A 21,478-nucleotide genomic window follows, 5' to 3' on the forward strand; every position below is an offset into this window, starting at 1 on the left:
AGTTACGTTTCGTTTTAATAAAGATAAATATAAAAATGAGCTAAAAAATGCAGCGTAAAGTTTTTGAAGAGTTTAGTGTTTCTTTGTTTTCTTTTTGAACGGAGATTGTGTATACGAAGCACAAGAGACTGTGAAGTACGGACCGGACGCACAAACTTAAAATTCAACCATCCTTTTATTTTTTTTCTGATCACGCTACGACACATAAATATGTCTCACAATGACGACGTTTGTTTTTGACTGCCTCTAAATTCAATTGTTTTTAAATCGGAAGCGTATCACGCAAATTACGGAAGCGTATCGCGCAAACTGTTTGTTTTTCTCTCCATGCTACTCCATAGACATTTTGCTTGTCAGAGCTTTTTTCTTTTCTTGTTCCTCTGCCTGCGCGTTTTTAAAGTCACTTCGAACACACGAAACAAAACAAACAAGTGTTATGAACGTATTCTTGAAGTTTGTGTGAAATGACCGTGTTTCGAAAATTTAATACCACGCCGATGGAGTACAACGCCATAGTCGGCCAATTGCGGTCTGCACGAAAGCCTTCCTTGTGATCTTATATAGACGCTTTACACACATGCCAAATTACAACCGCCATTGCTGACCTTCTCTTGTCTTACCGAGATGCCGAGCAACTGAAACGGTAGTTGACGATCCTCTACAAAGGCCGATGCTTTAGAAAAGGACACAGTTGAATCTAATGTGGCAATAACCTGACCTGCTATACTAAAGATGAAGTGAAATAAACGAAATAAGAGGAAACAAAAACTGAAGGTCAGTTATGGCGGCGTCCATGCACAGCTGCTGCAAAGCGCCTATAGTACTCGATTGGAACGACCCTTCGGTCGCGATCATGAAGCATGTTCTTAAGCTGATGCTGCCAAAACTCCTGAAATGCATACTCAAAACGGTTTACCCCGTAAAAGTTGCTCGCACAAAAGTAAAAAAAAAAAAAAAAATTGCGAAATTTGAAGTTGGTTTTGCTGCAAAATACGCCTGTCGGCACTCAAAGCCTACCTATACGCGGAGAAGGATGATGAAGCACGGGAAAGATGGCCGTAGCCTTTGATGAGGGAATGTGTTGCGGAAGCGGTGACGCCGCGAGGCGAGGAACAAGCGATGAAGGCGATGAATATTGGCGCTTCACACAAACAAAAGAGATGATTAGAAGCCTTAAGTTCAGGTCAGCACTAAGTGTAAACACTTCTTCATGTAGCAGCTAAGGGACTAAAATGATTTAGTGGGAGCGCGTAATGCTGTGGCTGCATAATTCTCTAAACGAGGGCCTTCTCGAGCGAAGCTCTCCCAGGAGCTTTTAATGGTTCAATAAAAGGCTTAAGTGGGGCAAAATGAGACAATTTTTTTTATTTCAATGGTATTTTTTCTATTTGCTCGGATATTAACAAAAAAAAAAAAAGTCACAGCATGGGGATATTTTTAGATGACTATAGACTCTATGCTAAGTAAATATTACTTAACTAGAGCCAAAGAAATACTAAACAAAGCTACAATATCTCAAAGTCACACAATGTATCGTTTTCTCCCACCCTGTGGGGCCAAATGAAACAATGCCTTTGAAGCGCATCATTTGGTACGCCAAAAAGGGTGGCAGCAGTGGGAAGGGAGTGACGCTGTTGCTTGACATTTTCAAGAGCTTTCTTCGTGTCACTCTCGCGTATATCAAGCCCTCGTTGTTTTTCTTTTATGCGTTTGAACCCTCCTAGACACCGGGAGAAAAAAAAATATGGCTCAGGAGCAATCAGGAGACTCGTGCGTCATTGACATGCGCGTCACAGAAGCGAGATTGTCGCGTTTTGCCCCGAATTTCATTTTACCCCACCTTACCCTACATTTTGAAAAGTGAATTATGTAAAAAAAGACAAATGCATTTATGACATAGCACACGTGCTTTTTGCACAAACTAGCGCTTTGTTTTAAACGTGTGGACGGTTGAATAGCTTGGATATTCGATGTGCGTGGTTATTGTTGTCACCATTGAGATTCTTATTTCAGGAACACAAAGAGGGCAAGAGCAGTGTTATGTCGACGTCACGTCGGCCAACCAATTCTGTACATGTGACATATGTTCTTTCACGTGTTCACTATTCTATACTAGTCGATACAATAAACGAGTGTTCATTATCCGACTGCGGGCCCGCTTACAGTTACCTCCCAAAAGCGTGTCACTTTATATCACGACAAGCTTGGGCATACACTTTACTCATCAGACAACAGGAATTACGGTCGTTTATATAAATTGCGATACTCAAACGGTGTGGCTTACCGCGAGACAGCACCCGCTTATTAAGGCTGAATCCCGCGAACGGAGAAAAAAAACAACAACAACCAAGTAATGCAATGTAAATTCAGACAATTAAAGTCATACTGTCGGCAACTGCTTTGATGTAGAAAGCTCAAGCCTCGACCATTAAGTGTCATCCGACATGCGCATATGTTTCATTTCCAAAAGTATCTAACCCGGATCACTGAATGACAGAAATATTATAATGTCCTATTGAACAATTCATATTCATCCAGTAGACCTTCTAAGCTTAAACAAAATTCAAACAAGCAAAAAAAAAAAAAAAAAAGCGGCTGATAAGTTGGATAATTTGATGAGCGTAGTCAAAGCTACAAGGGCGAGGTAGCCCGCGCTCCTGGCTTTGAGACATCCATTTCTAGCGCGAGCGCTCGTTCTGCGGAAGAACGCTTCGTAGCAGGGACCTCGAGCTCTCGCGTGCCATTGAGTGCAGTATCACCTTAAAGGAGCGATGCAACAATTTTTGTACTGTGCACAAATACCGCTTAAAACGGATCCCTAACGTTAATGACCTATGAAACACGCATTCGTTTTTCACCCCACGCAATAGAAGTCCCAGAGAAAAATGTAAGAAAAACGAGCAGCGTTCACCCCCTCAACTCGCAGCCAGAACAAGCGGCCACGTGATCTGGAGCCGATTATATGCCGCCAGTGTCGATCATAGCCACGCGCTGGGGTTGGCAAAGCGCAGGACACGCGCCAAGTTCCAGACATTGTTATGGCTCGGCTATTGTCGTCGTTGCAGCGATTGGACACGGGTCACAATCCGAATGCTTCTCGAGCTAGCAATTGTCACGAGCCCAAGTCGAGTGCCCACGCAATGGTGGGGTCCAATCTATGAACCGCATTCAAATATCGTCACTTGGGTGTACTGCGATCCCCGAGTTACGTCATCAAATTTTGCAAAGGAGAGATTGAATGAAAATGATCGCTTTTGTCCTTGAAATTACGCCGCAACAAAGGACTTTCTTGGCCAATGGCGTTGCGTGTGAGTGTCCTTGAGTCCCAGGTGTGCCAGTCAGCTCGTGTAGAGAGAAAAACATTCCAGTTGAATATCGTTGCACAGCTCCTTTAAGTTGAGGGTGAAAGTAGTATATACGTTGTCTCGCCCTACAAAGAACTATGGCGCAATCTGTAGGTCACTAGACCTTATAACGAACCAGTTAGAAATCACGCGATACATGGCCACGACGAGCGTATCAGTGCGCCGTTCCCATAAACTTGGAGCTGGCTGCCAGTAGCATTTGGTGGGAGTCCATCGCACACGTTGAGGCGAAGAGTATGGATTTCTTCGCTTCTTTTCAGCGGGTTGGAATACATTTGGCTCCGTCGTCGTGTCTATAGCAAATCGCGTCTCGCTTGAACGAACCGTGTCGGATCCGTTCTCCGTGACCGGAGAGCCGGTGAATAAATAATTCAGCAGCATCCCCGCAAGGCCAACAACACCACCCAGAATAATAATATTAATAATAAAACAAAAGCCGGTGTACAGTATAGCACTTTGATGCGATCCTGCGGCTAGATGGAGCGCAGACACAGATTGGGTTGTGGGCACTAACTTACACCGTGGGTTATGGGTGCTGCGTGCGCGTTCGACTGGCCCTCGAGTCCAGTCAATGCTTCGAGGGACGCGCTCGGCGTCGGGTTTGGACAGTACCGCCTAGAAGACAATTGGCCTGCGCCTTGGCCCCCCATCAGATCGTCGATACTTGTGGATTCCCGCAGCGGCGCCTAGCTCGACTCAGCGTTGCCGCCTGTGCGTATGCGGAGCGCAAGTTTGTCTGCTTCTTTTGCAGCGACTGTGCTGATGTCAGAACGCCGAGCTTTGATTGGCTCTGATCAAAGGATGGTGGGTAGACCTCAAGACAGCTTGCTTTGAGGTCTAGCCACTATTCTTCAATCACAGCCAATCAGAGCTCGGCGTTCTGACATCAGCACAGTCGCTGCAAGAAAAGCAGACGAACTTGCGCTCCGCGGATTGCAGAGTCTCAGAAGTGGGCCCTGGAACACGCCGACGCAAGACGCGCGGGTCTGCCTCTTTGCGGCGTACTCTCGTCGAGCTTTGGCAGGTTTTGCCGCTTGGGGGCGGGCTGGAGATCCCCTATCGATGACGTCATTCGCAGGCCTTTTCTCTTTTAGGTGGATGTTCGCGGGTTTTGACTATTCTATAGGTGTCGCCAGAAAAAGCATAGCTTGTCCGCGGCGAGTGCGTGTTGGCAACTTCAGATGAGTCGCGACGCCATCCCATGGAAAAAAGACGCGACTTTTGGAAACGGGGGTGCTCGCGCGCCCGTCGAAATATGCAGCGAAGACGTCCGCGGCCCTGCCGGCGAAAATGTACAACGGAGTAACGGGGATTAAAGCACGATACGAGTCGAAGTCGCGGGGTATGCATCCTCTCCAATACACGTCCCCCGCGGACGAAAAAAGTAGAAAAAAAAGAAAAGAAATGTCGAGTCGTTGAGTTGTGGACGCATGCGCGGCGCCCAATGTTGCGCAGAACAGCGCAATTTCTGCGCACGTGCAGACCGCGTTGTTCGACCCAAACATGGCGGCTCGCGGAGGACGAGTAATAAAATGGTCTATGGGCGACTAGCACGTAACCAGGTGGAGCCGCCCCTCTCTGCACGACAGCGCCGTCTCTTGGTGCACGTTTTTGCACCCTTGGCCATCTGTGTGTCCGTATCGGGGGAAATTCGACATGGTGCGAGTAAAAAGTAGCTCCAAGGCACAACGCTAAACTTAGTTTGAGCACATGTACCCAATATGGGATATACTTAAAAAAAAATTGATCTCTTATTTTACGTGCGTTCAAAAAAGTTTCCTATTGTATCATGGAGTCATCCTTATAGAACATTTCCCACGATTCCGCAAAGCATTCCTTGGGACGTGATAACCCCAGTGTCATGAAAGCACCAGGCCACACCTTCGTTCGTTCCACGCCAGCATAGGGTTATCTCACGACATGTTTTTGCAATTTCGGAGCGGTTGCTATTTAGCTGCCACGCGGCGGAGCTTTTATAATGAAACTTTAGTGCAGGAGCATGGCCACCGAGATCCCGGGCGCATACACCCGAGACAGCAACCCCGTGTCGTTCCCTGCGGGCGGGCTGCCAGCCAGACAATGAGGGGCAGCCTGCCAAGTATACACTCAGTCTCACGCACCTGGATGACTCGCATGTTGAGTCCCGTCTCCTGCGCCAGCTGCTCCCTGATGTGCCTGGTAGGCTTGGGCGTGGCGGCGAAGGCCGCCTTGAGCGTCTCCAGCTGCTTGGCCTTGATGGTGGTACGAGGGCCCCGGCGCTTGGTGCCACCCTGGGCCTCGTCGCCGGCGCCCGGGCCCCCCGCGCCCTCGGGGCCCGACCCGCCGCCGCCGGAGTCCGGCCGGGGCCCGCCGCCCCCCGCGCTGCCGCCCTTGGTCGGGCCCCCGCCGCCGCACGCCGACGACGGCGAGATGACGGCCGGGGGCAGTTCGCGCTCGACGCTCGAGTCCCTGTCTTGGTCGCGCAGGAGGTCTGGGTCCGGGGCGCTCCCGTCCGCGGGGTCGTCGAGGTCGAGCGTCGCGTCGCCCGGGGAGCCCGTGGGTCCCAGCACTGCGGGGGGAGGGAGAACACAGGGGTCTGGTCAGCCAGGACGAAGGCGAAGGGAACAGTCGGACACACCTTACAGTGAACCTGACACACTACGAATGAGAAACAAACGTGCGAAAGTTTTAAAGAGACAATGTTACTTGAGGTCTAGTTTGGGGCCTGGTCAGGTAGAGGGCTAGGGCGAGCAAAGCGTTGAAAGAAAAACAATTGGACACAAATTCGCCTTGCTATGAACCTCATAGACGGTACCAATGAATGAGAAACAAACGTACGACTCGAAAACCTACGATGTTCTAATTCTCTGCCGAACTGTTGTAGCCTCGTTTGTTTCTCGGTGGTTATTTTAACCAATGCAGCCACGTCCATTTTATCCCTTTATTTTTGAGACCCTAATCTAGATACCTCTGTGTCTGCAATAAGAATTATCTTCAAATGAAGATTGTAGGGAGGACTACCAGTGCGGAACATCTGTGAGACGTTGCACGAACAACGCGCCATTGCAAATAGTGGATGAAAAAGGTGCAAATCTGAGGGAACGTTAGGGTAGCGCTTGATTCCGAAAGCTACAAAGCTTTGGGGAGCCACGTCATACGTTCATCTTTCTATACGTGTTCTAAGATACAGTACATGTCCCGTAACTTGCGTTTTTAAGATGATTCCATGTATTGGTATGTGTTTTCGAGCCTTCGACTGCGCTTTGTCGTAGGAAGAAATAAAGCAAAGCAACGTAGATGTAACTATAAAGCAAAAACTAAAAAAAAAAAAAAAAAAACTTTTTACGATATAGTAAAGTTGTGTGCGTGTACTTGGGGCTTAAACCACTCGATTTAAGTTCGACTACGTGCCTAAAGCCACACTGAACACTATGAGCAAATGCACACATTCTACTTGTGTTGCTTTTTGCAATGTTCAAGATCGTACATGTCGCCTTGGCGAGCCCTTATATACAACGGGCATGGTGGCGGGGGACCGAAGGCGTGGGTATACAACTGAGAAGAAAATAAAACACTTGGTAAAAACAGCAAGAACGGACGGTTTATTCTTTGACGTTTACGTCGGACTCCGGACGAAACGTCGAAGAATAAACCGTCCGTTGTTGCTGTTTTCACCAAGGGTTTTCTTTTCTTTGCAGTTCTACATATATACATATATATATATATATATATATATATATCTTCACACATTTGTTTAAAAGAAACCGTGAAAGTTACACTTATGCGGTTTGTGCAGGTGAGTTATACGGCCAGGGGGACATTAGGTGGGTGGCTAATCTTTGCGATTATTCGCTAATTAATTCAAACTCGTGAATACACTTCTTCATCAGTGAAAATAGACATATGGTTCCAATTAGCAACTTACTGAGCGGCATTGAAAATCACTCAATCAGTAAATGTTCCGAGAGACTTTGAGCGCGTGAGAAGCGTAGTATAGTGCACTAAAGTTACCGCTCGTGGAGCAGGTACAAGGCTAGCTGTTGCTGAACGCGGATGATTATATTATCATCGCGTTCCGCCACTGGGAGCTTTGCGCATATATATATATATATATACATAACTTCTGGCTAAGCCACTGGTATCGTGGAATGAATACGACGGACACCCGTTCTCAGCACGTATCCAGAAATAGTATAAGGGCCCGTTTACACACTTGCGTTTAACTACGACCTACTGAGAAAGACCGGCTTTTAAGCCTTCCGCGACAGCTTAGGACCGGCTGCGCAGCAATTCAGCCGGTCCTATGCCTTCACAAGAGGCTTTAAAACCGATCTTTTTCGCACCAATCCGAGGGATGACTAATGATCAGAAGGTGTCAATTCAGCGTTTGAAACGGCCCTATGGACGGCAAAGGCGAATGGATCGATGGGGTGATTGATTGATCGTATCACATATTGGTACATCGATGGATGCGTGCATAACCGTAGTGATGGGGTATGCACATAGTCAGCGAGAGGCCCTTGCTTGTTTTTAGTTTCATGAGGGAGACGCTCCAGAAGTTTGTACAATCAGAACAAACTCCATGAACACCGCATGTAGTTATCGATATTCTAAGAAACTTAGGGTGTGGTCAGCACCGCGCATCTGTTTATCGCTTCAAACAGATTTCGGCATTGACTATAAAAACGCCGAAGTAAAAAAAAAAAAAAAAAACGGCTTGCGTTTTTTAAGGTTTTAACTGCTTAAAACAGATTCGCAAACGAAAAAAAAAAACGCCACATGATATTATTTTAATGTTTCCCGCCCTTTTTTTGCCGTTTCCCGCCCTTTTTTGCCGTTCCGATCTGCCCCGACTCGACTCACCTCTTTCTGTACTCAAATCGGTACCATTTTAGGAACATTTCGGTCGAAGTCAGAAAAAGAAATGAAGGGGTTAGGGAGATCAGTGACGGGGATTAGTAGAAAAAAGAGGCGGGCTTACTTGCGTACGGTGGCGGGATGTGGCATGGCCTGAGCGGTGGACCCCAGGCCGGGAACTGAGGCTTGAGAGCCTTGTCCGGGCCAGCTCCCACGCCACCGCAATAACCCACGTAACCTGCGGGGGAGAAACAAAAAAAAAAAAGAAAAACAGCGAGTGAGAGGTGAGACTCGGAATACCAGTTGGCGGTCGCCGGCAACGATTGTTGGACGTTTTTGACGATGGGCTCTCCGGTACGATCTGCGCATGCGCTACAGCAGAAGACTCGCGCACGCGCAGCCCCTACCGGAGGGTACATCGTATCCGTATGGGATGTGCGAAAACAGTTCCCTAAAACTTCCTATTATCCCTCGATGAGCCAATTGCGCCCCCTCCCTTTCCACCCCCAGAGAAAAAAAAAGTGCAGATAGCAGCGCATTTACTGTGCGTGATGGCTGTAGTTTGTGATAGGAAACGTATGCAAAGGCAATAATCACCATAACGATGCATTTTTCTTTTTTTGCGCAGCTCGATTGTCTTGATTGAATTGTATAGCGCCAGCTGCGGTCGGGTTTTAAAGGTAAACAGAGAATGTAGAACTCCTCCGGGACACTCCCGGAGGTTCCGAAATGAAACGAGTGATTCATTCGAAAACAAGCGTTCATGGTTGATGTTATGCGTTCCTCTCTTATATAAATGTAAGCGATTCATCAATAAAAAGAAAAGAAGAAAAAGGGTTAAAGTGGTTCGGAAACATTAAGTAATAAAATATGTAATACTGTAAACAACCTCATTTTTACGAATTTCGCGAATCGTAGATAGGTCCCGCCAACGATTTCGGTATAATGTAAATACATTGGAATCCATATTGAGATCCCACCGCGTCACGAAAGTTAGAACCCGCGAATTATCAGAAAACCTCACCTTTGACCTAAATCGGGAAATATTGAGCCCGCGAAAAATAAGTCATCTACACTACTCAGATACGGCCTCGCATCGTTCATAGACGAAGGTAGGTTAAAGTGCAGTTCAATTTAAAAAAAAAGGCAGCTAAAAAAAAAAAAAGTGTGACGAACGTTTACGTGACAGGTATCATACGAAGGCTCTCGCGAGTTGCGAAGACGATTCTCGATTATAACCGAAAGAAAACAACTGAGGCGAGATGACGAGGGACAACTCGAAGAAACGTATGCAGACACACCAAACGTCGACTTACGATAAAAAAAAAAAAAAAAGCCTACGAAACTACAAATGTGTTAGTCACTGCCAACTTTGGAAGCGGAGGGCATGGAGGAGGAGGAGGAGGAGGAATAAACTTTATTATGCCTGTATATTGGTCTCTGGGTGGTTCCCTTAGTCCAGGGCTCCAACGCTGTCGGCTGTCAGCCTCGCCCGCTCGATCAACTTTAGTTGGTCAGCAGCAGACGAGCTGAGCAGTGCGGCTTCCCAGTTTTCAGGAGTGGGATCAGGGTGGGAGGGGGCGATGTTAGGGTGAGCGGTGCAAAACCACGCGGTGTGTAGTAAGGAAGCATATTGCCCGCAGTGCGGACATTCGGCTTTGTAGCTTGTAGGATAGAATTTGTGCAAGAGAGCTAGGTTGCGGAACGCTCCTGTCTGGAGCTGGCGCCAAGCGACCGCGTCCTCTCTGCTGAGATTTTTGTGTGGCGGCGGGTATTCACGCCTCTGGCCACGATGGTAGGCCCTGATTTCGGAGTACCTGTTTGGCACCGGAATAAAGTATGCACCTAGCCCTAGTCGTGACGCGGCGGGAGGAGCGGCCCGGAGGGTGCATGCTCGGGCCTCGGTGTCAGCACACCGATTGCCTTTCACCTCGTCATGTCCTGGGATCCATATAAGTTCCACTGTGGGGAAGCCCTGTAGGTCTCTCTGGGTGAGGACCTTGAGTGCCTTCGGCGAGACACGGCCTGCTAGGAAGCGACGCAGTGCTGCTTGTGAGTCGCTCATGATGGTGACGTGATCTTTTCCGAGCCCAATGGCCATGGCGATGGCGAATTCCTCTGCAATGGTCGTATTAGACGTGCGCAGCGACGCCGTGATTCGGGTTCTCCCAGTTCCATCCACGACGCATATTGCCGCTGCATTCCGTTGATAGGCATATGTGGCCGCGTCTGTGTACAGGATATCAGCCCGTTTGCCATACGCCTTTTGGTAGAATCTTGCCCGAGCCTTGCGGCGTTCCGCGTGGAGCGTCGGGTCCATGTTGCGGGGGATCGCGTGCACCTTGATTTGGCTCCAGATGTGTCTCGGGAGGGGTGCCGTGGTTTCTTCTCTGTCCCATTGGAAGGGAATCTTGAGTGACTCTAGAACCTTTCTGCCCGCAGGGGTTTGGGCGAGTCGGTCTCGCTGAGTGGCAAGGTGGCTGTCCACCAGCTCCCTAAAAGTGTTGTGGACGCCGAGCTTGAGTAGCTTCTCTGTGGAGGTGTACGGGGGGAGTCCGAGGGCCGTCTTATACGCTTTGCGTATGAGGACATCTAGCTTGTCCTCGTCTCCCTTGGTGAGATTGAGATAGGGTGTGGCGTAGATGATGCGCGACACCACCAGGGCGTTAACCAGTTTGATCGTGTCGTCTTCCCTGAGGCCGTGCCGCCGGCTGGCGACCCGGTGCATGATGCGTAGAATCTGGGTGACTTGGTTTTGGAGGAGTGTGAGGGTATGGGTCGCCTTTCCGTCCTCCTGGAGGTGGAGACCCAGGATTCTGGCACGCGGAACCACGGGGATTTGAGAGCCGTCGACCAGGAAGACTTGTATCTCGTCTCTGGGCTCCGAGTTGCGGCGGGACCTTGGCGTCTTGCAGACTAGGATCAATTCCGATTTGGCTGCCGAGATATGCAGGTGACCCTGGCGTAAGTACCGTTGAACTTTGTCGACTGCCGCCTGAAGTGCGTCCTGCTTCTGTCCGTCAGACCCGGACACGGTCCAAATTGTGAGATCGTCCGCGTACAGAGAGTGTTTGATGTGCGGGATGCGTTCCAGAATCGGGGGCAGCCCGCTCATTGCCAGGTTGAACAAGGTTGGCGAGAGCACCGCCCCCTGCGGCGTGCCCCTGTTGGGGGTGTTGATGACGTCCGTGCGGAGGTCACCTGCACCAATGGTGGCTGTCCTGTTCCGTAGAAAGTCCCGCAGGTAGTTGTACATTCTGGAACCGCAATTGGTGACTGTCAGGTTTCGGAGGATTAGCTGGTGGCCCACATTATCAAAAGCTCCCTTGACGTCCAGGGCGAGCACCGCTTGGGTCGTCGTCCTGGAGATGGGGTCGAGGATGTCCTCTTTTAGCTGTAGCATGACGTCCTGGGTTGACAAGTGCTCTCTAAAACCAAACATGGTGTGCGAGAACACGCCCGTTTCCTCCATCTGTGGCTGCAGCCGTTTGAGGACGACCCGTTCCATCAGCTTTCCCACGCAGGACGTGAGGGCGATTGGTCGCAGGTTGTCGAGGCAGAGCTCCTTCCCAGGTTTGGGGATTAGGATAATTTCCGAGTGTTTCCACTCATTGGGGAGCTCGCCGTTCTCCCATACCTGGTTGATATGTTTTAAGAGGGTCTGAACCGATCCCGCGTCTAGGTTACGAAGCAGCGTGTTTTGGACGCGGTCCTCGCCAGGTGCCGTATTACGGCCCAGGTCTTGAAGCGCGCTCCATACCTCTTCGAAGCTGAAGGGGACGTCGAGTTCTGGGTTTGGCTTGCCTTCGTAGTCATGATACACCTCGTCCGGGGACGAGCCGATGTACCGTAGTTTGAGCTGTTCGAGGAGGTCCTGGTTGGTGCCGGGGAAGTCGCGCACAATTTTCTGGAGGTTCTGGCTGGTATTGCGTTTACTTTTGCTAGGGTCCAGGAGGTGTCGCAAGAACTGCCACGCGTCCTTGGTCCCCAGTTTTCCCTGGAGATCGGTGCACTTTTTGTTCCAGTTGGAAAGCGCCAGTTGGGTTGCGTACTCGAGCGCTTCCGTCGTGATTGCCGCGATCCGTTTCTTGAGCTTGCGGTTTAGCTTCTGGCGCTTCCAGCGCTTGATCAGACCGTGCCTTGCCTCCCACAAGTGGAGCAGGTGCCTGTCCACCTCGGGAGTGTCTGTTGTCAGGTTGAGAGTTTCCGTATAGGTGTTCTTGTCGCACACTAGGCGCTCGGTCCAGCTGGCAAGGGAAGCATCCTCGTGCTCTCGCTCGCTGTGTGTGGCCGTGCGTGCTGCACGAAACCTGTCCCAGTCTGTCAGGGCTTGTTTCCGGAGGAACTTTTTTCCTGGCGAGACGGCGATGTCCACTTGGGCTATGGCGTGGTCGCTTCCCAGGTTCACCTCGAGGTTTGACCATTCCGACCACCGTTCGCATCTCGTCAGCGCGAGGTCCGGGCACGTGTCGCGGGTAACACTGTTGCCCGTCCTCGTGGGCTGCTCCGGGTCGGTCAGGATAGAGAGGCGTTGTTGGCAGATTAAGTGGTAAAGTCGGGTGCCCTTGGCCATAGAGCGAGTGTACCCCCAGGCCGAGTGCGGCGCGTTAAAGTCGCCTACTATGAGGAGCTGGTTCCGTGCAAGTTTAAGCGCGCGCGCAAACAGTTTGCTAAAATTCTCGTGCCTGTTGCGTGGCGGACTGTATACGTTGAGAATAAAGAACGAGGGCCAGTGGCGTTTCTCGGGAATAATTTCTATAAGCACGTGGTCTATGCTCTCGTCGCTGAGTTCGTGCATGCGAGCATTTACGTGGTTTGCTGCTAGGACTGCCACGCGCTGGCATATGCGAGGGACAAGCACCTTGTAGCCCGAAAGTGAGGGTGTCTCGGTTCCAGTTTCCTGGAGTGCTATTATGTCGGGGGGTTTGTCGAGTCCGGCAATGTACTGCGCTAGGGCCCCACGTTTGTTGCGGTACCCCCGGCAGTTCCATTGCCAGACTCTAGTTATGGCCGCTCGGCGTTGCTCTGCCATAAGCGGGCTCTGCCATTTCTACTGAGGGTGTCTACCCGACTGGGCGTGTCGGGTATGGTAGCTCCTGCGGACACCACTGAAGTACTGGTGGTAAAACCCTTAATTTGAGTAGAAGATGACCCTAGCATCCCTCAAGAAGAGGGAGCACTGCTTGGATTATGGTAGTAAGTGTCTTTGCCCAGGTTGATTCGATGCTTTTAAGTAGGCTGAGAGCGATTTTGACTGCGGCCTTGACAAAAGACATCCATTCAGGTGAACTGTCTCCAAAGGAAGTTTTTGGTTGCGCATTTGTGTCCTTCGAATGGCAGGGTTGCGGCTGAGTGGTGGGTGCAGAAAAGGTCTGGGATTCCTGAGGTGTTGATGCAGCCGGCATATTGCTTTTTTGTTTTTCGTGTGGACTTGAACCCTGGCAATCTTTTTTAGTTGCTTGACTTTTAGGTTTTGTTTGTTTGACGACCGTAGTGAATAGCGATGATGTAGTAACATCTTTTAAAGTTTCTTCCATGTCTCGCTCTCCTGAATTCTTAAGTTCAGTGACAGTCGGTTCTTTCGTGGCATTGCTGCCTGCTTGAGTAGATTTCATCTCCGGGAAGAGCTCATCGTACTCCAAGGCGGATTTTGCGACATGAAATCCCACCAAGTTGGATTTTGAGTACGCCTGGATCTCCCCTAGTTTCTTTCGCTTCGAGCAGAAGCGTGCTGTAGCTTCGTGTTCTTGGCCGCAGTTGACACATTTGGCAGGCATTGATTGACATGTGATGTCTGTTGATTCATGTGGTTTTCCACAATGTTCACACTTTTTGGGGCGTTTGCAGGTCACTCGCTTGTGTCCGAATCCAAAGCAGTTAAGGCACTGGATGGGCCTTTCTTGAAAAGGATGGACGGGATGGCGTACATGCCCCAAAAGAAGAACATGGGTTGGCAGAATCTTGCCCCGGAAGGTGACTTTGACTGTGCTAGACTTCCCTAAGCGTCGGACGGCACCAACGTTAATATTGGACCTGAGATGCGAGGTGATCTCCTCATTAGAAAGCTCTTTGTCGACGTCCTGAATCATTCCGTTCACCGTTGCTCCAGCCAGTGGAGAGTATGACATCACCGGAATTCCACAGAGAGCCTTCAAGTTGAGCAAAGTTCTTGTAGCTTCACCATTTCTGGTGTCAACTGCGATGACATTCAATCTGCTGTTAAAGCGAACCTCGTGAATGCCCTCAGGACAGGAGTTTTCTAGAGCTCTTGAGAGCTTCACACTACTGAGGGATGTTTTTAACGTCTCAGTATCCGCAGGGGCGAACACAACAGTGAGCCCTTCTTCGGTGGCTTTTGATTGGATTATTGTCTCCGAGCTGGAGTTGGAGTTGTTGCGCCGAGTTCTCTTTCTTGATCTAACTTCTTGATACGGACCTCCGGTATCGTCGTCTTGTTCCATACAGTTGATGTCTGTAGTCGACGATGCAACGGAACCATCGGAGCAAATAGAGTGCCCATCATCTGGTTGCGACGTTACGCGTGCTTCGTTCCTTTGATGCTGCTCAGGAGTTATGCTTAGTGCTGTATTAGCAGCGTCAGGGACGCCCGCTTGGGCAGCTTCCATGTTCGTTCACATGGAACGATAGCAGCGGAAAAGGCTGCAGTTTTCTCTAAAAGAGATCTCGGCGGTCTGCTTGATTTCTTTGTCAGGCACACTGAGTTTAGAAAAACTGCCCGTTAATATTTGATCGAGATTTTCGCAATAGAAGGTAAAAAATACGAAAAATTACCAGGAATGGAAGATTGGACGTCTTTGGTTAGAGCACTTCGTCGTCGTCCCTCTCAGGGCATGGAGAGCCACCCCCCGAGCGTCAAATTATCGCTGCGCAACCAATCAGATTGCGGCATTGGGCGATAAGAGCTCCTCGAATCAGAAAGCAAGGAGCGTGGACCTGATGAGCCAAGCCCTGCGTTCCTTGGGCTGTTGGCGACTACTATGTACTACATCAGGGACGTAAACGAGCCAGTCACTTCACACCGACTTAAGTATGATATCTCGGCTTTCATACAACGCAATTGTTGGTGAACTGATGGAGGCGCACTCCTCGCTCCCTGCAATTTATGGCTCGCCTCCAAAATTTTTCTCGTTTCCTGGTTTGCTATACTGCATCATTACTTCCGTGTGTCGGCACATTTCACGCATTACCTCTCATCCGCGTGTTTATTCGCCCGTACATAGGCCGGATTATGTGCTGCTCTCATGCGAATGGTCTAATTCAGTTACATGCGTGTTACATTTCAGAGTATCAGTCGGTCGGATGATCGTGGATATAAACTGACACCAAGTAGACATGACAATGTTTTATATCTCCGCACTTGAGTTTTAAAAACCAAACAGCATCCAGGAGAGCAATAAAATTCAGAATACTGCGTATTCGCCGCCCTTGCATCGTTGTAAAAAAAAAAAAAAAAAAGTTTACTCTATTTTTAACTCCACCGCAAAAAAAGTTTTGCGGTGGGGTAAAAGGATGAGGTAAACTTCGCGCTGAGTTCATTTCCTTTCAAAATTTTTCCTTTTCCGCGTAACTTCCTTGGAGTTCGAAAAAAATGAGAATACGTCAAACATTTTGTACGTGATTAGCCGAAGCGTGTGATCTCAATTTCTGCCGGTAGCCATTCGCGTCGGTAAATAGCTCCCCACGCGATGAAATACCTCGCACCCTATTACGCTTTTCTAGCGACGTCACGCACGGTCCAAGCGATCGAGCAAGCCTGCCTCTCCAAACGTCAGAACGAGGCGGAGCCGCTCCGTTCTCTGCCTGCTCGCCGAGAGAGTCACCTGGCTCTCCTCCGAACGCGCTCAAACACAACCACCTCCTTTTTTGTTTTTGCCCGGCACTTTTCTTCTTTGGTTTCTTGCTGAGCATCGTCGTCGTCCCACATAGCCGTGTTCCTCCCGGGCACCAGGGCCGGCCGAAACCCCCCTCCCTCCTCTTCCGGTGCCCCCGGGGGAAATCGCCGTTCCCTTCCTCTCCGGCTGCTCCTCGGGTCACGCGGGAGATTTATGAAGCGCCTCCTGTGCCTCCGCTGCACCGCCGGGGACGGCCCGGAGGAGAGATGGGCCGGTTTCCCGGCGGCGTTGGCCGGTGCGGCTGCGCTCGCCCCCTGCATGCTCTCCTTCGCCTGCACGCTCGCCAGCCGGACGGACCCCCCAACCCTCCTTTCCTCCGGATCGGTCGGTTTGGCTTCGCGGCGTTGGCCGTCGTAGTTGTTGTTGTTGTAGTAGTACGCGTGTCTGGCTCTGGAGATGCCTTTCGCTGATACGGACACTCTCCCTTCTTGGAGGCCTTTTCTTTTTTGGCGCGGCGATGGGGCCTCTGTCTCGTGGCGAGTTGGCTCGACGACGACGGGGTTGTGCGCGCCGCGCGGCCGGGTGCGTGTGGACAGCGATCGCGCCCTGGGAGATGTAGCGTTGATGGGATGGGGGCCACTGGATTTTGTCTCTTTTCAGGAATTCCGCCATCTGAATACAGCCCGTACGTCATAAACTTGTGGCTAGTCCCAAGTGAACCGCGGTGTGTTTGTGTGTGTGCTAGCGATGTAGAAAAGGAATCGGAGGCAATCGTGGGTGTGGGCTCATAGGCCCGTCTGTCACTGCCTCAACCGTGAAACGAGCACCGTCTGCGGACTTCTCTTCGAACTACAAATAAAGGGCAGCAGTCCAACTTGCCTTCGCCCGTCAGAGTGTACTGGCATTGTGCCGTTGTATTTACCTTCGTTGCCTTTTATGCCCCATCCTAGAGTATACTCAAACAAGAATCGCCCAAAAAAAGACGAAACACGTGCCAAGATATGTGCTGAAGGTTTTGGTCGACCGGAACTTTGCCCTCCGAAAATGGCAACTGCGAGAAGCGAAGTCAGGAGAGGGGTACACGCATGCGCAGAAGCTTACTAGAAAAAGGTCCGTTTTTCCCGTTTGTGAGCTCTTGCGTTATGAAAGGAGGAAAACATTTTTATGAAAACAAGAAGTCCTGCACGGCGTGACACACAATCTGTTTCTCAAGTGGGATGAATTTCTCACTAACTCAAGCAGCTACAAATCGATGTCTCCCAAGAAAAAAGATTATTAAAATAACCCCAACGTTAAATGTAAACATTTCGGCGGAACTCCGCCTGGTTAGGTAAGTAATAAGAAAAAGTATTACGTAGACTCTAACCAATTTCTTCAATGTGCCCGACGTTTCGAAGCCAGCTTGGCTCCTTGTTCACGGGTGACTGTATATGGGCCCAAAGGTAGCAACCTGTCGTCGTTTTCTTCTCTTCTCTCTTAGCTTTGTTTTCTTCTTCTGTTTCTTTGTCTGGCGCACTTTAGCCCGTGTATATAGCTGCTTGGAAGCGTTCCGGTGGATCGGTTCAGATTGTTGCTTGTATTTTGTATGTGCCAAGATTCTATTAAGAGCCGCTTTCTCCAGTTTCTTTCTGTGTCCAGGATGGAGCTGTTGTCAAAGCCAATGACGTGGCCGGTCTTCTGAGCATATTCCGCCAGCGCGCTGCCTTGGATGTCATTCTTCTTTACGTCATACTTATGTCTACGCAGACGTTCGGGAAAGTTCTTCGTTTCCCCCACATAAAAGGCGTCGCATTCGGCACGAGGAATTTGGTAAATCAGGCCTTGCGCCCGATTTACCAGTCACCCGTGAACAAGGAGCCGAGCTGGCTTCGAAACGTCGGGCACATTGAAGAAATTGGTTAGAGTCTACGTAGTACTTTTTCTTAACCCCAACGTTTGAAGACCTCGTATTCTCTGAGTTTGCATTATCTGCACACACATATAGCTATGAAAACTAGCAGGGCGGTTCATTTTTTAAGAGATAAACAGTGTGCAGAGAATTATTCTTCAAATATTATACTACCGAGCGCGCGCTTCACACAAAAGTGCGCGGTACATACAGGGAAGGGGCTGAAATCAGAAAGCGTGCGATGCGTCTAGCACAGCAACATAAATTTATGCGATTCATGTGGGATATGGTATCATCTACAGGAAAGTGACAAAGAGAAATGAAAGGCCATACCATGAATGAAAGGCCATACCGTGTTCGCGCTTCTCATTTTTATTGGAATATGTAACAATGTTTCGTTTCTTCGTAGCTATATAGGTAGTCATTATGTAACGTTTAGTCGAAGAACATTTTATATTGGCTCCTAGGCGAATAGACTTCAAACGCCTGGTGAGTGGTCTGGATCATGACGGCCTATTCTTTCATTTCGAAGGAGTGCTCACGAGCATGCCACAAGTGAAGCATTCCGTCAATTATTCCGAGCCATCCCGATCACAAGAGATATATAAAATGACGATTAGGAAGGCTAAAAGATGAAGATAGGCAGAGAACGAGACGACCGTGAGATGTTGTGACAACGGCGAGGATGCAACGCGTACTTAGTTTAGACGTTGGACAGAAATTGGCGTTTGTCGCGCAAGTGGCGCCAGCCAGTAGAATGCCTAAGGTGTTCTACGCATTTTTTCCCCCCATTGAAGATATGCACAAGGATGATGGACGCTGCGTTATTGCACGATCTAGAAGATTTTAGAGCGGCCAAATTTACGGAAAGTAGCTGTACCGGCTTGGTTAAAATAAAATGACCCAAAATCTCGTTCGGAGACGATAGGCGCAACTTAAAACCTGCCCAAGAAGTAGGCGTTTTATTTTCCTCTTTCCCAATCAGCAAAAAAATCAATAATTTCGTAATAATTCGCTCGAATTACATTTTGGTTTATTACTTATCGGGCAAAAAAAAAAAATCACCGTTACATGGGACAGGTAAACGGTGCAGAGAGAAGCTTCTGGCCTAATTCATGTAAACATATCTTTAGGATTTATCTGTGTTTCCGGCACTGGAGTTTCCGTCCAAAGAGGAATCTGGTATGCACGAGCGGAAACTGCACGCGGAAAATTCACTTCACTCCTAGTGTCACGGATTTAAGGCGGGCACCGGAGAAAAGGGGCTAACAGCCCATAAAACAATTGAGAAACCGTTGATATCATCGGGTGCACGGGGCCATTAAAAGGAACCCTCAAATTCGTTTTATCTCACGCCCGCCCGCCCTCCCTTCTTCACAAACACGTAGTCAAAAACGAAAAAGAAGAAACACAACAACGAAACGAGAGTATAATCCTCGACGAAACGAGGCAACCGCTTGCAGGTATTTAACTCGCGAGTCGGGGCAAGCGCACCGCTTTTGATATCAAGCGATTGAGAACACGATCGCGGGCGTGGAGTGGGCGGGGGACTTTGCCAACAACGATGATGATGACGTTGCGGGCCGTGGGGAGGCAGCACGGGGCACATCGGAGGCCGAGTAACGCCACCACGTAAATTGTGCACCCACTAGATTACGCGGGCCGGTCGGCAGATGCAGGCACGACGGCCGCGGCCCGGCCTTCTCTAATTTCGGGGTATGGCCCGCCGCCGACACCGCCCGGGAGGACGGGGAGGGATGGCGGCGGCAGCCATCGACGAAAGTCGACGGTCTACGCTAACCTGCAATTTGCGAACAACCACCGGCCTGCGCTCAGTGCGTGGTCTCATTGTGGTGGCCGCGCCGATAGTTTCGTACGCGAGGAGCTTCTGGATTTTGCTGCGGAGCCGAGCGGAAGACGGAGCAGGTATGGGAAAGCCGGAAGGGTTTCGTGAAGGGGGGAGAAGGGGGGAGAAGATAGTTTCTTTATTTTATTTTCTATGTTTAGGGGTGATTTTTTAGAGCAGAGATTGGTGGGGACGATGACAGCGGTGCTTTTCACACCTTCTGTTTTGTTTATTCTCCGGGGAAAAGCGAAACTTGCCAGATTACGAGATTTTTTTTCTTCCTTGGAGAGGTAGTGGAGAGGCGGGGGAGTGGGTCATGATGTGAAACCGCGATTTATGACGACTTTTCGGGAGACAAAAAATTTTCTCCGGTGAGGACGTTTTCAGAGAACTGCAGTCTGTCCCACTCCCACCACAGCACTTCGAAATTGTCTGGCGATCAACGCTTTGGAGTAACGCCCGACGCGACGTACGACTCGTCGAATGGTATCTCGTGCATGTATTTCGCCCTTAACTGTTGGCGTGTCATGCGCTCGCAATGTGCGTTCTACCGTTCCGTGGCAAACCCTTCTTAAAATTTCGCTCTCTAGATCAGCAACCGTTGAAACACTTCTGTCTCGGCCATCGCTCACAATCGGCCACGGCCGGCTGCGCGAAGTGTGCTTTGGTTCCTATCGAGTGCCCGGCGGCGCTCATGCATGTGGACGAGGGGAAGTGAGTCTAAACGAAAGGCAGAAACAGAGAGAGAGAGAGATGCACGCGTCGAGTCACGCCTGAGTGAAGTGTTTGTTCGTTCCTTCTTGTTGTGGACTGTTAACAGCAGACCGGAACGTCAATTGTAAATACCCAGTTTGACGACATGACCAACAGGAGGTGTGCGATAGGGTGACACAGTGGAATAGCCTTGAATGCAATATCGCTCAGTGGGGTGTAAAAAGTGCCACGGCATAAAAAAGAAGAAATCTGCAGACAGCATACGTGAATTAAGAAAGCTCATTTTATTTATTCGGTGCAAAAGTATGCGTCTGTATGTTTAAGGGGTTGGATCTGCTGAACAGTGTGGAATCTCGGCCCAGGAATGGGGTCAAAGTTAAAATGCCGCCGCGTGAAGAAGAGTGGTGGTTCGTTTTGTTCCCACGTGCTCTTTTCTTGTTTGCTGGCCGTGAACTTTTCAGCGCAAACTCTCTTCACCCCCCCCCCCCCCCCCCCTCACCTCACCCCCCTGTACATCTGCGAGACTGTCCTTTGTTTGTTTCACCTGACAACAAGGTGAAGACACGTATAAGAGTTCTTCGTTTAGAATAAGCATCCATGGGTGTCCGCGGTGTGGACACGACTCAAAACGAAAGTACTAGATGAAGGACGTTGAAAGATGACCGGCAATGCTGCTCCGACGTCTCGAGTCAGACATGCACGCCCGCACCCGGTACAAATGAATCAGGTGTGTTACCTTTTAGATAAAGTTTTACGACGGGTGCTTTGCCATGCGTAAGTGTGGCCGCTCGCGGCAGTGCAGTCGGTCTTACGGTCACTATACTCCCTTTAACAGTACCATGGATCGCAGAGAACGCTAGAAGTCATCATACCAAATTGAATGCCACGTCACGTGTCTTTTGGTATAGGGCGCAGCGGTGCGCCGGGAGCGTTATCACGTGATGGGTTGAAACCGCTCACATTTTGATGGGATCAC

General features: G+C 49.7%; 1 protein-coding gene across 1 annotated transcript in view; it reads right to left on the reverse strand.

Moving 5' to 3' along the window:
- Positions 1-21,478, reverse strand: part of LOC8053829 (LIM/homeobox protein Lhx1) — a 221,651-nt gene that overhangs the window by 74,894 nt on the left and 125,279 nt on the right. Inside the window, exons 4-5 of the mRNA XM_042290760.1 lie at positions 8,326-8,439; positions 5,486-5,913 (exon numbers count right to left, since the gene is read on the reverse strand). Of these exons, the coding sequence (XP_042146694.1) occupies positions 5,486-5,913; positions 8,326-8,439 (542 nt within the window). The remainder of the gene's footprint in view (positions 1-5,485; positions 5,914-8,325; positions 8,440-21,478) is intronic.

Source organism: Ixodes scapularis, unplaced genomic scaffold, assembly GCF_016920785.2.
Source record: "Ixodes scapularis isolate PalLabHiFi unplaced genomic scaffold, ASM1692078v2 PGA_scaffold1__304_contigs__length_218370807, whole genome shotgun sequence".
Lineage (NCBI taxonomy): Eukaryota > Metazoa > Arthropoda > Arachnida > Ixodida > Ixodidae > Ixodes > Ixodes scapularis.